This window comes from Gymnoscopelus braueri (genome assembly GCF_963280865.1).
Source record: "Gymnoscopelus braueri genome assembly, chromosome: 14".
NCBI classification, from domain to species: domain Eukaryota; kingdom Metazoa; phylum Chordata; class Actinopteri; order Myctophiformes; family Myctophidae; genus Gymnoscopelus; species Gymnoscopelus braueri.
The window spans coordinates 1680306-1698345 of record NC_137619.1 but is presented as its reverse complement, the minus strand read 5'-3'; the positions used below and the strand labels follow the sequence as shown (position 1 = coordinate 1698345).

The 18040-nt window shown below is 41.1% G+C and overlaps 1 protein-coding gene across 1 annotated transcript in view; it reads left to right on the top strand.

The window, feature by feature from the left end:
- unc5b (unc-5 netrin receptor B) overlaps positions 1-17614 on the top strand; it is a 90886-nt gene extending 73272 nt beyond the window's left edge. The window contains 9 exon segments of the mRNA XM_080450068.1: positions 4861-5055; positions 6297-6749; positions 7925-8012; positions 8848-9022; positions 9653-9892; positions 12109-12258; positions 14567-14731; positions 15480-15658; positions 17418-17614. Coding sequence (XP_080306194.1) covers positions 4861-5055; positions 6297-6749; positions 7925-8012; positions 8848-9022; positions 9653-9892; positions 12109-12258; positions 14567-14731; positions 15480-15658; positions 17418-17583 — 1811 coding nt within the window. The 3' untranslated portion in view covers positions 17584-17614.
- The last annotated feature ends 426 nt before the right edge of the window (positions 17615-18040 follow it).

The window sequence follows — 18040 nt, the reverse complement described above, 5'->3', positions numbered from 1 at the left end:
AATAGTTATTTAGCGGGTGTGAAAGGTTATTTAACAATTAACCACTTTAAACCCTATTATACTTTGTTGACCGGGGTCCCCCAGGGTACTGTACTTGGTCCCCTCTACACCAATTCTATTCGGCGGAAATCTGTAGCAGTAGCTGATCTACAAGCTCACAAGCACATGGCTATTTCTGCAGTTTTTTTTACATTTTTGAGAATGTTGAAATGTACATAGAAATATGTGCAATTTGTGAAGGGACTCGGTTACAGAAGAATGCAATAATAAAACACAAATTATTTTCTATAGACATATACAAAATGCTACATTTTAACCTGTGTCCATTGATATACAAATACGACAAACAATAGTATGTAGATTTTTTTTAAAAAATATGATACATCTTACACTAAACCTGATAAGATGGAAGCATCAGGATAATATATAACAATTGCATGTTACAGTGGCAAATATAACAGAGAGTGCATAATTAGGCACATCACTTGGGGTGTATATATATACAATATAATGCCCAGAAGCCAACATTAGATTTAAAACCATTTATAGGAAAAAAACTAACAATATTTTCTTCATTTAAACCACAAGCTTGTCTCTCTAGAACAGCTCTTTTTCTGTCACCAGAAAAGTCTTTTTAAAGGTTGTAGTTTCTGTACCCTGACACCTCAAGGGACCCCGGCCATGGCCTAGTAGTGTCTGTCTGGCGACTTCTCAGCACTGTGATATGAATACTTTTATTATGTTCATAACTCATGATTTTTTGCCCTCTCTCTGGGTTTTAACAGACGTAACATAACCCAAACAGACATAGAAATAAATAGACTGAACGCAAGTACTCAGTTTTACATGAAATTCTACTCTTAATGTTAATTGTCTCAGCAGTTTTTGTGTCTCTTTGGCTGTTCTCTCTCTGGAGAAGAGCTTCCATCCTAATGCTCCTAATTCACTATTGTTCTATTTCTGGTAATAAGTGCGGACGGCTGTCGCTTTGAGTTTGGTTCTCTCCTCCTCCTCTCCTCTCCTCTGCCTGCCTCTGTTCTCCTCTCTCACCTTTCCTCCTGCACTGCGTACTGTAACTTCTCTGCTGTTAGGCCTGGTTCATAGTCGGCTGCAGCACCGAAGATGGCTCACGAGTGAGCTTGTAGATCGTCAGTTGTGGAAGAAGTAACAACACCACAATATAAAAATAGCTTTGTTGTGAGCTTGTAGATCGGCTATGTTCAAATAGCCTAGGTATAAAATGGGGCAAAAGTGGTGCCACCGGCGCCGTGCACCTCCAAAATAATTCCCCTAGAAAACTAAAACATTTTTTTTTTGGTATAATCGTTTCGTTTCTTATAGTGTAATAATGGTTTGGTCTGTCCATCTTTTATTCTAACTCGTGGCGCGACTAGTGAGTCTAAAACGAATTGATTGGCATAATGTGGGGAACAAAAACAATGCGACGCCAACCGGAACCACAATTCAGTCAGATAACTCATGAATAGATTGAACCAATATTATAGACCGAATATATATTGAACCAATATATATAGAATGAGAATACAAGTGTGGATGTGATATTTTATCTTGTCGTTCAGGCTCTGCTACATTTTCCTCCCTGCTCAGCACAATTTAGACAACCGCTAACCACTAAGAGCAGGGAGATAGATATATAAAAAACAACCCCCCATGGGGAACAGACCAATAGCAGAGCCCACTGGTGGTGGGAGCAAACGCTGCATGACAACAACCAGAACACACAAAGCAGAAGGAACGCAGACTTTAGGTGAGCTTAAATAACCCGCCCAGATGGACAGCTGATTGCCACGTCAGTGTATGACATATGGGTCTTGCATGACGCTGTAAACAGCCACATAGTAGTGAGCATGCCCGTAACCTCTCGAGTGTATGCTGCCTGAACTAACTGGCAGGCTACGTATCATTTATTTTTTCTGTTTTTTCTAAACCGGATCACACAGGCTAGTTTGGAACGAATACCAGGCCTTTCCTCCGCGGTGGAAAGCCTGGAGACACGAGGTTACAGAAAACAGCCGACCACAACTAGTAGATAGGCTATTTTCACCCAAAGTTCCCCCCAGACTAGGGGGGAACCTCTTCTCATTTCCGCTCGCTCTTTATACCTTCCAGCACAAGGATCCTTATCTCCTCACTGCTGACCTCCTCATCCTCCTCCTCTAACCCGGTGCCGCAAATCACAACCTTATCTAAGTGTTTCTCATCCGGCATGGCCTCATTGCTTCTCCTCTATCTCTCCGCCTGTAATTCTTTCCTGGCTTGTTAAGTCCATCTTTCTCCTTATTCCCTTTTTTCCCATCCCCTCCTTCCCTCTGCTCTCCTCTGTGTCTGTCCATCTAGTCTCCTTTTTTTTTCGAACCAGAGCCCGACCTAGATCACCAATTACTGACGCTTTGACCCATATTTTGTAAAAAGGAAAAAGAAGTGCAACATCTTGAAATTGATTTGGAAACCTTTAATAAAAGTAAATAAAATAAATACATTTGAAACATAAACTGAACTACTTAAAGTATCCCTTTAAGTAGTTCAGTTTCAAATTTATTTATTTTATTTTACTTTTATCAAAGGTTTCCAAATCACCCCCAAAAAGACTTTTTTTTCCTATCAATTAGTCATTAGACTTGAATTCATTCATCTTTGTCTCATCCCTAAGCCAACAACTTGATGACCCGCACCGGTTCCGGTAGGAGAGTCTCCTTTGTGTCTCCTACCGGAACCGCTGCCTATAATTTGGTCAAAGTATTGTCTTAGGAATGAGACAAAAACTAAAGAAATATCCATGAATTGAAGTCTCCGTGGGGTGACTAATCGATAAGACCTATTCTACAATCTCAGAATGTGTCTCATCACATTGTGAGCTTGTAGATCACATTGTGAGCTTGTAGATCACATTGTGAGCTTGTAGAGCTGCTATTTTGGAATAGATTTTGAAAGCAAAAGAAAATGGGGACACGTCAAGCTGCATAATATGTCCATTACCGATGTCTTGCAAAAAAAAAGTCAATGAATAGCTCTCTACTCCTAGCGGTGTGTGTCTAGTCTAGCTCACAGTCTAAGACCGTGGGGCTCAGGCTGCCCGCTAAGCGGTGGGTGGAAGTCAGGGCTAAGCTAAGAGCAGGCGGCCGCGCGCCCGCTGGTCAGTCAGAAAGTCTCACCCAGCAGGGAGAGACTGACAGAGAGCAGGTCAGGTTAAGGCTGCAGACGACCAGTCGGACCCCCACAGCAGCCCCCTCAACCCTGTTGTTACAGACAGACAGCCAGCCCCCCCCCCATTGCAGGGTAGACAGTTGTAGATAACACTCTGGTTTTTCCACCAAATCGGTTCACTCTGATGGAGGCAGGGTTTGTAGAGGTTATACATTCCAATCATGGACTATAAAACAAAGTGTTCTGCATTCGCTGTGCTACCCTCTCCTTTTACTTGACATTTGATTTATATTTGTCTGCATACGTGTGTGCATACGCGTGTGTGTGTGTGTGTGTGGGTCTTGTGTGTGTGCGTTGTGCGTTCTTCTCAATGCCCTTTTAAACCACATAGACCCTCTATACTTAGTGAACTTGACCTGAGTTGGCTCTGTATTCTGAAAATAGCCGATCTACAATAGCGCAACGCATTGCTTCGCGACCAGGGGCCGTATATCCTCACGCCGACTTGTGATGGACATTCGTCAAACTTTCTTTTTTGCACGGAAAAACAAAATGGCCGGTCAATAATATTACAAAAATTAAGTACCTTGTCAGTCCTGAATGTATAACAGTGGACTCCTAATGTGCCATAAATGCAAATGTTCTACACATTTTAAAATGATAGCATTTCTGCATTATTTAAATCAGAGTGTGTTATCTATTCTGAAGAAAGCTTGGAGACTAGGATTTCAGTAATTGGGTCTTATCAGTACAGTCGATGCTTTCTTTCATTTCAATTTACATAAACAAACATAAACAACTTTATAATTAAAAAATCAGTTTTTCGTTTTTTAAGCAAAGATTATCCACAGATATGGACATTGATGTGGTCTTGCCACGGACACATTTGTCCGTGTATGGACCCCTGTGTGCGACGCGTTTTTCTGCGAATGTCCCCGTCCGTCCCCCCCAAAAAAAACAGGGATACTAGGGTTCAAGTAGATAACCCTTAACCTGGTAAACCCCTCCCTCCGAAAATCTCATTTCCATTTGATTTCAGTGTTGAGTCTGGCATGAGGGCCTGTTTGGCTTTTTGGCTGTGGGCGGGAGCTGGGCGGGATTAGTACCGTTGACTGACAACCCCTTCAGCCAATCAGTGGTTCGTTCCACCACCACCACATAGCAACGTGACGCAAGGGGGACTTTTGAAAGGGCCATGCCCAAAATAGTTTGCTTTATACGGATACATGACTATCACTGCCCGCCCCTGCCGGTTCTCTGAACTTTTATTTTTAAGTAGGCTCTGTCATGATTAATTGACCACATATATGAAGTTAAACAACTGAATGCTATCCGAAAAATATCTTAAAAGTAAATTCCGGGCCACAAAAAAAAGAAGTTTGAGGGCGTTTTGAAGTTTGAAAATAGAGCGGACAAAATGTTAATGGCCGCCGTTCGTTTTCGCTGGTTTACCAAGCTAGATAACCCTGTGTGTTCCTGTCTTGTTTTCAGCTCATAACCCTGTGTGTTCCTGTCTTGTTTTCAACTCATAACTCTGTGTGTTCCTGTCTTGTTTTCAGCTCATAACCCTGTGTGTTCCTGTCTTGTTTTCAACTCATAACTCTGTGTGTTCCTGTCTTGTTTTCAACTCATAACCCTGTGTGTTCCTGTCTTGTTTTCAGCTCATAACTCTGTGTGTTCCTGTCTTGTTTTCAGCCATGGCTCCAGGTATGGGTGTGGCGGTGTATGCCGGCCTGGTGGGGGCGCTCTTGCTGTGTGTGATCCTGGTGTTGTGTGTGGGCATCCTGGCGTATCGCCGCAGGTGTCGGCATCTCCACGGAGACATCACCGATTCTTCTTCTGCTCTCACCGCCGCCTTCCACCCCGGCAACTATAAGCCTCCCAGACAGGGTGAGTTCACACACACACACACACACACACACACACACACACACACACACACACACACACACACACACACACACACACACACACACACACACACACACACACACACACACACACACACACACACACACACACGCACAAACGCACACTCATCACTCATGCACTAGACTTGTCATCTAATACCTCCACAACAAATTTGTCATCATTCATTAATATTTTTACATCATTATTATTTGTCCTTTATGATGATCACCGTGGAAATCATAGAGTTGAAAATAAACCTCATTACACATCTATATAGTTGTCAGGCAGAAACCTCATATCTAAACTTTTTATGTTTTTTTCTTTCACAAATGAATGCCCTACTTTGTCATACAAGAGTGGTACACAAGTGAAATAGCCGATCTGCAAGCTCACAACACCTCGCGTTGTGAGCTTGTAGATTGGCTAATTTCACTATTTTAAATTGTTTTTAAAATAATTATAAAAAAGGAATGTTTTTTTAACATGTTGACCTCTCACAGCGTTTGTTATGGTTTCCTTCCTCTGATTTCCTGGCAATAAATATTAATTAAAATAAAAAACGCATGAGTTCCCGAGGCTAAATATTAATTGACAACAACACAGAACTCCTTCAGTTACTCTGTGTGTTTTGCATCGTTTGAATAGACAGCAAATTCCTCCAAGCCATTTGTTTTTACACGAATGAACGGCGAGGATTTTACCACTTAGAGGTTAACCCTCTCAACCTATCAGTTTATTTATCATTTAGACTAGAGGTTAACCGCTCTCAGTCTCAACCTATCAGTTTTGGGCACAAAATATCAAAGAATTTACAGTTTCTTTTAACAAAGCGTTTCAAAACATTTCAAAGATTAAAGCGAAGCGCTGTGAGCTTGTAGATGTTCACTATTCATCATATGATAAAGTACTGTGTATCGTTGCTGTTGAGTAGAAACCTTGCATCTCCATATTATGTTTTTCATAAATTAATGCCCAACTTCATCCTACAAGAGCGTCACACAAAGGTAGTGAAAATCGCCGATCTACAAGCTCACAGCACGTTGTGATGCGACGCATTATGAGCTTGTAGATCGTCTGTTTTCACTATTTTAAAATGTTTTAAGAATAATAATAAAAACGGCACGGTTTTGGACACACAAGGTTTGGACCCCCGACAGCAACAACATGGGGCTGAAGTGGTTAATGTCTCCTCTCTCTCTTCCCCCCTTTGGGCGTCACAGATAACCCTCACCTCCTGCACCCCTCGGCTCCCCCGGACCTCACGGCCACGGCGGGGACGTTCCGCGGGCCCCTCTTCTCCCTGCAGCATGGGGGCATCAACGGGGGCGGGGGGGACAGCCCCCACAAGATCCCCATGACCACCTCCCCCCTGCTGGACCCCCTGCCCAGCCTGAAGATCAAGGTGTACAACTCCTCCACGCTCTCCTCCATGGAGCTGCCCCCCCCCGCCGCCGACGCAGAGATCCTCAGCCTGAAGTCTGTGGGCATGGGGGGCACGATGGGGGGCATGGGGGGCACCATGGGGGGCATGGGGGGCATGGGGGGCTCGGTGGGACGAGAGCGTAGCGAGCATGGGCACGGCGTCCACACCACCACCATGCCCAGGGAGCCCGGGCACAGCGCCGGCGCCACGCTGGGCAACCTGGGAGGACGGCTCACCATCCCCAACACGGGTAAACACTCAAACTTAGATTCTTAAAGGAATAGTTCACCCGAAAAAGTACTTATTTTCTATCAATTACACACCCCATGAAGCCCTTTTTTTGGTTTTTGACACATTCCTGAGACAATAATTTGATGAGCGGCTGGGTTTCCGGTAGCAGACTGTGAAGTTGAGCCCTTTAGCGGTTGGAGTTAGTACAGAGGCCTTGATAGGGAGCAACCAAAATTTTGTATTTATTCTGATTGTACACCAACAATACAAAAATACATGAACACAGGAAGCTCTCCACACAAATGTATATCTCATCTGGAGGCAGTTAGTTTGTACTCCACCATGTCAAGGGGTAGATTACCGAATAATACACGTACATAAATACAGATAATATTATATCTAATAACATCTATCAAAACTCCATGAACTACACCAATAATGATTCATATTACACAACAATATCCCTAGCAATTCCAAATACACATACAGTACAATACACCCTGCGCTTCTGACTTGTGGTCCAGCCCAATTACACTGGCCACAGCACAGCACAACTTGGTACATGTTAACTCATTGAGTGCCATTAACGTGTTTCACGTGTTTTAGCGCTATGGTGCAATGTGCCATTAACGTGTTTCACGTGTTTTTGAAAAAAATAGAAAAAAAATAAAAAAATAAAAACAATAAAAAAATCTTCCTGAACCCAAGATATTATTATCTGAAGATTTGCAGTTCCATCCACTCCTTGTTTAACTTATAACTGAAAAAGGCTGTATCTCGCTTCCTAAGCACTTTTGTTTTACTAAATTTTAAATTTTAATAAAAATTGTAATGGCCAGAAATAGATATTAATAATTATGGCACTCAATGAGTTAAGCTTTCAATCATCACTTAGCATTACCCTTTCTATTGCACTCATATATTACACATTGCACTTGCCCCTCATGATTATCATTTAAGAAATACTTAATCATGACTATTGCGCAAAATACTGTGCAAAATGCTATAAAGTGCCAAACATCAGTAACAGAGGACCTCTCTGTTACAGAGACTCAAAGGAGACTCTTTGAGTCTCTCTTTGAGTGAACTACTCCTTTTAAACGTAGCTTAACTTATGAAACAATTACATATCTTAATGAATTTGTCACCTGTGTGCGGATAAGGACAAGGCTGTCCCTCTCTCTCCTCTCTCAGGTGTGAGCTTGCTGGTTCCGCCGGGCGCCATTCCTCAGGGGAAATTCTACGAGATGTACCTCATTATCAACAAGTGGGAGAAAACCACGTGAGTGACTTTTAGTTCTCTCTCTCTCTCTGTTATGCTCGTCTATTCTCTCTCTCTCTCTGTTATGCTCGTCTATTCTATCTCTCTCTCCGTTATGCTCGTCTTCTTCCACGGCCGCCAGGCACATTACAGATGCATAGCGGAATAGATTTGATTTGATTTTAATTTCTCTCGCTGATTCACTGAATGAAAATAAATAAATAAATGAATTGTTTCAATCACGACCGGCGCTAATTGCTAATTGGTCCTCTGACACTATACACGCCGTTCTGAAAGTACGATATTTTAACCCATTAAAACCGGGAACGCATCTGTGTCATTTTAAGATTTTATTGGCTTTTTCATTGGCTATTCAAAACATTTCGTGAAAAATGTGTGCAAATCTTTGAATATCTATATTTTTAAAGCGAACATTTGTAACTCATATCTCTGCTTCTGGGGGTCCCTGGAACATCATATTTTGATGGGGGTCGGCGGCCAAAAACATATAATTTTGGGCGGTCCTTGACAAGAAAAAGTTTGAGCACCACCGATATAGCAACAAAAGTTTTTAAGAAAAAATGAGAAATTTGTTGAGATATTTTACAGTTCCAAATGTTCTCTTAAAAAAATATATATTCAAAGATTTGGACAAATGTTCACGATTTTTAAAAAATAGCAGATATACAAGATATGAGCTTGTAGATCTGCTATTTTTTAATAGCCAAATAAATCTAAAATGACAGAGGTGCGTTCTTGGTCTTAATGGGTTAAATTATGTCTGGGTAAACTTTGTTCAGTTGATTGTCTTCAGTGTCTCTGTTAATAACGGGTCTGGATCGTTCTGTCCCTCCAGGCTGCCCTCTGAAGGCAGTCAGACCGTGCTGAGTCCCGTGGTGAGCTGTGGGCCGTCCTGCATGCTGCTCAACCGGCCCGTGGTGCTCACTCTGCCCCACTGTGCCCAGCTGGACACGCCCACGCCCGACTGGACCCTCATGCTGAAGACGCAGACCCACCAGGGCGCCTGGGAGGTGAGACACCGATCAATTAACCAGTGTCTTGATTGCCGTGTTGATTTTTGTCGACTAAAAACTATAACGAAAATGTTTTGTCTGCTACCTTTTTTTCACTGACAAAAACTAAATAAACACTAAATAAAAACTAAGCTACGATGACTAAAACTAAGACTAAATATTTTGACAATTTTGTCAACAAATACAAACTAGACTAAAATGTTAGTGAGGGATCTAGTGGAGAAGAGATCCAGTAGAACTATAAGACAAGTCCTTTTATGTTTGGTTGCGCTCAGGTGTTGCGCTCTGAAAACAGCAGATCTACAAGCTCACAACGCGTCGCAGCGCGACGCGTTGTAGATCTTCTATTTTCAGCATGCAACCAAGTGTAAAATCAGCCATTACGACGCCATCAAGGCACCGCCAACATACATTTTAGTCGACTAAATCAACTGTAGATTTAGCCGACTATAATCTTATGATATTTAGTCGACTAAAACTAGACAAAAACTAAAACATTTCAGATGACTAAAATATGACTAAAACTAAATGGAATTTGATTCAAAAGTCTATGACTAAAACTGAATCAAAATCAACACTGGCGCTGATCCAGTCCCGTTCCTGTTCTGTTCCTCTGTCTTCACTCAGGAGGTGCTGACGGTCGGGGAGGAGACTCTGTCGTCTCCCTGCTACCTCCAGCTGGAGGAGGAGAGCTGTCACGTTCTGATGGAGCAGCTAGGGACCTACGGCCTGGTGGGCCAGTCCTGTCCCCCGCAGCCTGCCTGCAAGCGCCTTCAGCTGGCCTTGTTTGCGCCTCGAGCCCCGTGTCTTTCCCTGGATTACATCCTCCGAATCTACTGCATCCACGACACCCCCCACGCCCTCAAGGTATAACATGTCAGGTGTTTTTTTTCCTTCTCTGGCAGTGTGTTTCATAATCTATCTATCTGTCTGTCTGTCTGCATGTTGGACATATTTACTGAGCGTGCCACAAATTGTCAGGGTATTTACTCATCAGGGTATGTACTCAAACTTATGATGTACTGTGTATGAACACAGTAAGTCAGTGGTGGAAAAAGTACTGTTTTACTAAAGTAAAATCATCAATGCTGCAATGTAGAAGTACTCTGTTACAAGTAAACGTCAGGAATTCAAAATGTACTTGAGTAAAAGTACAAAAGTATTGGCATCAAAATGTACTTGAAGTACCAAAAGTCAAAGTACAAAAATGTTTGAAAATAGCAGATCTACAAGCTCACAACGCGTCGCGTTGTGAGCTTGTAGATCTGCTATTTTCAAATAGCCTAGGTATAAAATAAGTGTAAGGTGGTTAATGTATGTTTTATAATGTAATCATTTATATCTGCAAAGTAACTAGTAACTAAAGTTTTCAAATAATTGTGGTGGAGTAAAAGTACAATATTTGCCTCTGAGATGTAGTGGATTAGAAGTAAAAGTATAGACTACTGGAAATACTCCAGTAAAGTCAATGTACCTCAAAATTGTAACTTACTGTAAGTACAGTACTTGAGTAAATGTACTTAGTTACTTTACACCACTGCAGAAAGGTAATTGCACTGCTCCTACTGTAAATTGTGTCTGATCTCTAGTGAGGTTTTAAGTCGATGTCCTGAATGGCCTTGGGTCTCTCCAAAGGCTGATTGCAAAGACCTCTGTGTCAGGACACAATCAGAGAAACCAGGGAGATATTTATCTTTTCATTTGCATTCCATAAATAGTCTTTATGGGGGTTTTTTTTCAGACGTTATTTTTATTCACGTGAACTCTTCTGAAATACAGAATTCTTGAGGGTCAACGGTGTATCGTGTTTACATAATAAACACGACAACTAGTGAACTAATGAAGGAACCAGTAGGGATCAGCAGTATGACAAGACACTACGGTACGAGGGGCAATTGTGAATTGGCATAACAATGAAATTGTGAGGAAAAGGTGAAAAAGAAAAAATAATTGCAAAACAAAAAGCTACCCATGAGGTGGTGTTTGTTATTTAGATTACATTAGATCATTGATCAGAGGGATAGTTCACTTGTTTCTTTTGTGGGCCTGCACAGTCCTTTGAGACTTTAACAGTGATTAAGGGCTTTACACATTAGTATGATATGAGAGTTGAGTTTACTTGCTGATGAATCAGGAGGCCAAATGAATGCATTTACACATGTTCTCTTCTCCCTTTCTTTGCAGTCTAACATCAGAACGTACAGTAGGGGTGGAAAATATTATCGATTCAACAATTAATCACGATACGGACATGGACGATTATGAATAGATTCATAAATGTCATGTTAATGTCAAATCCATTATTATTTATATATTTGTGTAGTTTTTAATTTTTATTTTAATTTTCTCATCATATTACTAATTGCACAGAGCAGAAGCCAGATGTTGGTTGGTTATCAGAACATTGAGAAGCCTTTGTTATAAATCATTATAATCATTTTTTACAAAAAAGGACTTGTTTATTTTCTTGTTGGATTTCTGCAATTGTTGATGTTGGCAAATATAACCTTCTAGTTGACAGTGACACATCTCTTCCATTAGTGTTTATTATCTATAAAAGATAATGGAAGTAAATTAATCACAATGCATCGCAAATGGCAATAATCCCTATATAATGGAATCATAGCCCTCTGAATCGGAATTGAATCGTCAGGTACCGAGCGATTTCCACCCCTACTATACAGTATGCACAAAATAATGTGCAATTTCTATCAATATAATATCAAACCTTCAGTGCCACACCTTTTAGTAAATATAGACAGACATTATTAACATCTAATCCATAGAATCTACCACTTAATGTTTTGAAATGTCCCACTTGTCAATCAGTCTTCAAAAAGTTGTCTCTGTCATGATCATAAGTATTATTATTATTGTTATTTGCCGTCGGTGGTGGTTATTATCCTGAACTTTACATAGCGCTTTGCTTCGTGTTTTGATTTATTAGCATCCTGTCACTCACATAGTCGATAAGACAAACAATAGGAAATGCCAGACGTGAATTTATTTATTTATTTGAGCTATTTTAGCTGCTGCCTGTTCGTGTCTCTGTTTAATCTCCCATCTCTGTCTGTGTCTTGCAGGAAGTGATGGACTTGGAGAGAAGTTTAGGGGGAGTGCTGCTGGAGGATCCTAAGCTGTTGCTCTTCAAAGACAGCTACCACAACCTGCGTCTGTCCATCCATGACATCCCTCACTCCCACTGGAGAAGCAAATTACTGGCCAAGTACCAGGTCGGTCACACAGCCTTTCTTCTAGCCAGTCTGGTCACACAGCCTGCTACTGCTGGGCCATTCTCTGATGCAGCACAAAGGATGTGCTTACAAGTGTCTGGCTCTGTTGGAAAAAAGGCTAAAATACACCAGAAGCATTTTATGAACTGGTCAGATATAACAGATTTAGCTAAGCGACCGTGAAAGATGCCATTCAATGCTGTGTTATAAAGCAATGAGCAGGAATACATGCAGTATGTGGTCTAACAAAAGACTCCCATTTGTTGTTCTCCTGTGGACCAGCTAAAGCCTGAGTTATACTTAGTTGCACGCTGGTGTTGTTGCATGGCGTAAATAGCAGATCTACAAGAGCTTGTAGATTGATTGATTGATTGAATATTTTATTAGGCAAAAAAAATGTAAAACAGCACAGTTACATTTAAAATACTTTGTCTAAAAGGTCCGTTCTTTGCGGCCTTGTTTCCATTGAGGTCCTTGGTATTCAATTCATAGTCATATATATTGGCACCAACAGTTCAAATATCAACACAAAAATACAGATTTCCATCGCTTGAGTGCCAGGATTCATAAGAGCCTGTTTACACGTTCTTTTGAATTTTCATTGTTTAATCTGTGATCGCACGGCTGTGTTTATTTCTCATCAACACTTTCGTTTTCCACTTACGTCACACTCACCCGGAGCCGGATGTAAAAAAAAAAAATCATTTCCGGGTCACGTTGTTTTTCTCCGGTGATTTTCGGCCAGAATAAGGAAAAACACGGTTTTTCACACGGTAGAAAAGACAAACGGACAGCTCAACTTCTATTTTCTTTGGTCCGGGTGACTAACAGCCATCGTCGTAGTGTATCACGTCGTTTTCAGGCCGATCAGCGGGCCGGGAATTGTCGAAAACGTCACATCCTTTGAATGACCGGATATGACGTGGGCCTGTTTGGGAGGGGGTGAGCGAGGTGATCAATGTTTGGATGTGCTGCTCTCTACTGGTGGAACAATCGTAGGTGCTTGACAACACAATCAGAGAATGTATTTGAATGAAAAATTACAAAACAAAAAAATTAAAAAAGACGGGATCTTGGCACTGTATGTGTTAAGTAAATGTACTTAGTTACTTTCCACCACTGGATCGTGGTCGCTCTCCTCCATACGGAGGTGGTGATTGGTCATTAAATCCAATTACTCATCCGCAAGCACGCCTGAGCTCGTTTAAGTTCATTAAGCACACACAGAGAATGTACGCATTCGCACAATTAAGCCACAATATGTGGCCAGACGTTAATGTGAGTCATAACTGATACTGTACAGAAGTGATTAAGATAGGATATGAATAGGATTTGATGGAAAATGACCAATTTGATGATCCTAACAAGCAGATGACAGTTTTACTTCAACGGTGAGACCTTTAGGTCTGCAGTATCTTCATAAATTAGAACACGTGGCACCAGGAACATACAGCATATGCTTACTGTACACAGCTTAATATTATGGATGCTACAATGTCTGAGGAACCTGAACGAAATGATTTGACTCTTATGTACCCGTACACAAGATGTACTGTAACAATAAAGAAACCTTGCACCTTGAGGAGTGATTAAAAGCATAGTTTAAGGATGTGCGTTAAGCCTCGATATTACAGCACACAGTAAACTCCTCAGTGTTAATTTATCCATTTGTAACTCTTAGTTTGGTTAAATTTTTTTGTACACTCTTAGTGTTATATTAAGCACTCAAACACGTGGTTGAGTGGAGTCTCCCAGGGCTCTATACTAGGCCCGCTCCTTTTTAAACCCTTTACACCAAATCTCTTCACCGAAAATAGCATCACAAGTTGGCCTCACAATAGCTCACAGCGAGATTGTAGATCTGCTATTTTCACAGAATGTTTCCCCCAGAATGGGGACGCTATGGTTCATCTGGTTAAATTAAATGTAATTAGCGCTCAGGGTGGCGCAGTGGTAAAGTAACTGCGCACCATCATGGAGTCTGAGGTACCGAATCCACCGGGTGCATTCGGCTTTGTCGAGGGAAGCCGGGCGGGAAGGGTGAAGTTCGTCACTACTACCACGGCAGTGACCACACATAGAAATGTGTGAGGAGAGGAATCAATTGGCATGACGACTACATTGGGGGAGGGAAAAAAAGGGGTAAAAAGCAACAACCAAAACATTTTATTAAATGTCCTTCCATGTGTGTGTGTGTGTGTGTGTGTGTGTGTGTGTGTGTGTGTGTGTGTGTGTGTGTGTGTGTGTGTGTGTGTGTGTGTGTGTGTGTGTGTGTGTGTGTGTGTGTGTGTGTGTGTGTGTGATACAGGAGATCCCGTTCTATCACATCTGGAGTGGCAGCCAGAGGCCGCTCCACTGCACCTTCAGCTTGGAGAGAGGCAGCCTGGCCGTGTCACAGCTCAGCTGCAAGATCTGTGTCCGGCAGGTGGAAGGAGAGGGTCAGATATTCCAGCTGCACACAGACATCCAGGAGGTATGGACCGTTATTACACCTCTGGCAGTGGTGGAAAGTAACTAAGTGCATTTACTCAAGTACTGTACTTAAGTACAATTTTTTTTTTGTTTACTGGAGTATTTCCAATTTTTTGTACTGTACTGTACTGTACTTGTACTGTTACTTCTACTTCACTACATCTCAGAGGCGAATATTGTACTTTTACTCAACTACTTTTATTTGAAAACTTTAGTTACTTTGTAGATTTAGATTCTTATTACAAAACATACATTAACCACTTATACAGCCCTATATACATTTCGGCCATTTGAAAATAGCAGATCTACAAGCTCACAATGCGTCGCATCTTGTAGATCTTCTATTTTCAAATGATTTTTATGCATTTTATAAATTTGAAAACTTGTGATATGGGACATTCTGCATAATGAGTACTTTCTATTTTTGTACTATAAATATATTTTGATACCAATACTTCTGTACTTTTAATTCTTATTAATAATTATTAAATTAGTAAATGTAGAATTCCGGACTTTTACTTGTAACAGAGTATTTCTACATTGCTGTATAGTGAATTTAATTAATTCGTTGAATTATGTTTTTTGATCTCTTATATGTCTTATGCACGATATTACTTCTGTAAACCTGTGATGTGACAATAAAGCTGATTGATTAATTGATTAATTAATTAATTCATTCATTGATTCAGTAATAAGAAAAGATAATTTCATATTGTTTCATGTTGGTATATTTTCTTTCTCTCTTTCAGACTCTCCCGCCACACTCGCCCATGCCCTCGGGAGGTCCCTGCCTGCCTTCCTCTCAAGTGGGACCCTATGCCTTTCGCCTGCCCCTCTCCATCCGCCAGAAGATCTGCGGCAGCCTGGACGCCCCGAGTGCCCGTGGTTGTGACTGGAGGCTACTGGCTCACAGTCTGGGCTTTGACAGGTTAGCATAGCATAGTACCTATGTGTGGCGCGCAATATAATGATACCAGTTATGTGCTGCCTGTGATGGAGGAAGTACTCATATTTGTTACTTATGTAAAAGTATCAATACCACAATCTAGAAATACTAGGGTAAAAGTCAGGTATTAAACATTTTAGCAAAGGTATTGGCATTAAACTATACTTTAAAGGTACTTGTTGTGCAGAATGTCCAAACCTCAAATCATTTGACTAGGAACTGAAATTTCGACCATATGTACCACACATGAAACTGGATGCTCTCATCAGTATTTTAACAGTCCAATAAATCATTTTATAGCATTATAGTTTGATATGCATGATCCTTTTTTCATAATTTATCCTGCCTTTATTTTTCATATTAGCATTATTTTAATTGCAGTGTATATTGAAATAAAAGTAAAAAGTGGTGGTGATTTGTCTCAGGCCTAAAAAGGTTTGCCCAGCCCTGTTCTAGACTAGAGCATTGGTTCTCAAAGTGGGGTCTGGGGACCCCCAGGGGTCCTTGGGGGGGGGGTACCAGGGGGTCCCCAGCAAAATTAGTTAATAAAGCGTAAATAAGCGTAACACAAAATACAATCATTTTAACCCCTTTAAAAAATTAACATTGCAAATTACACCATGATGAGTCATCACAGTGTAATTTGCAATGTAAATTTTTTTGCAATGTTACATTTTTTTGCAATGTTATTTTTTTATTTATTTTTTTCTTATTTCCACACAACTCCTTTATGCTATATTAATGACATAGTTAAATATTGAAAATGGGTGGATTTCCCCTTTAAGCTATTCAAAAATAGCAGATCTACAAGCTCATAATGCGGCACTGAGTGCCGCATTATGAGCTTGTAGATTTGTAGATTTGTAGATTTTTTTTTATCGTGAAAATGTGTGCAAATCTTTTAAAATATATATATTTAAAGCGAACATTTGTAACTCAAATCTTTGCTTCTGGGGGGTCCCTGGAAAAAAATGTTTTGAGATGGGTATCCGTGGTCAAATACATATCATTTTGGGGGTCCTTGACATGAAAAAGTTTGAGAACCACTGGGCATACAGGTCTAGAGGGGAAAACCATAAAGGACAGCAAGAGTAAATGTTTTGCCATTTTGTGCAGAGGCAGTTCTTGAGACTGTTGTTGGGACCCTGTGCATAAAATCCAACAGGACCCTCCTGACCATCTGCAATGAGCCTTCAGGGCGCTTATTGCTCTTGGGTCACAACAAGTAGTTGCCTATATTTTACCGGTTCATAGAATATATCTCTATCATGTGGGCTCTTTTTGGTGCAGCTTCTGAAATTCAGGGTCAGGCTTTGGAACAGTTCTGTAGGTCTCAGTTGGCCCAATTTTCTAGAGCACTGTTTCCCAAAACGATTTTTGTGGGTCAAATATTCCCCTTTTTGTTATAATTATTTCAAAAGATTTTCAAAAATTAACAAAAGAATGTTTTTCCATAAATTCCACAAATATAACTTTTAAGAAGTAATGAAAATAACCGATGTACAAGCTCACAACGCGTTGCGAGCTTGTAGATCTGCTATTTTCACTAGTTTTGGGTCCCGGGGAGACATCACATTTATTTGGGCCGTAGAAGTAAATGTAAAAGAACATTAGAAATACTCCAAAAAAGTAAAAAAAATACCTCAAAATTGTAGTCAAGTACAGTACTTGATTTTCTTCCTTGCGTCATCTATCTTTAACTCTCTCTCTATCTCTCTCTCCCCCCCTCTCTCCCTCTCAGGTACTTAAACTACTTTGCGACCAAACCCAGCCCCACAGGTGTTCTCCTGGACTTATGGGAAGCCTGTCACCAAGGTGACGCAGACCTGGTCTCTCTGGCAACCGCGTTGGAAGAGATGGGGAAAAGTGAGGTGCTGGTTGTCATGACAACGGATGGGGATTGCTGATTCGTCAAGGAGCAAGAGAGCAAAGCAAAAATATTTCTTTTTTTAACTTCTTTTTTTTTTGGGGGGCCACCACGACAAAAAAGATCTTAACACCTGCCTATGAATATGCACAACCCCCTGCACTCACCGTAAACCTTTAGACCATGCCGGGTTCCTTCACACTCCGTTTACCTCTGCCTCGTATCTGTCCCTCGGTGGCCCTCCGGTCGGTCACGTTCCCGCTACGCTACAGCCGTTCCCATGTCGGACCGTCCTATGATAACCACTAAAGCCTAGATCAGCTTGAGGCCTCCAACTCAAAGCAATGTGTGGCACCACCTTCCTGGAAGGTGGACGGAGGAGCAGCATGGTGTAAACTAGGTGTAAATTCATCTGCCGTGTGTGTGTGTGTGTGTGTGGTGTGAATTGTGTTCTTTTAACAGGGAAACACGTAGGCGAGCACAGGCTCTTTGTAAAT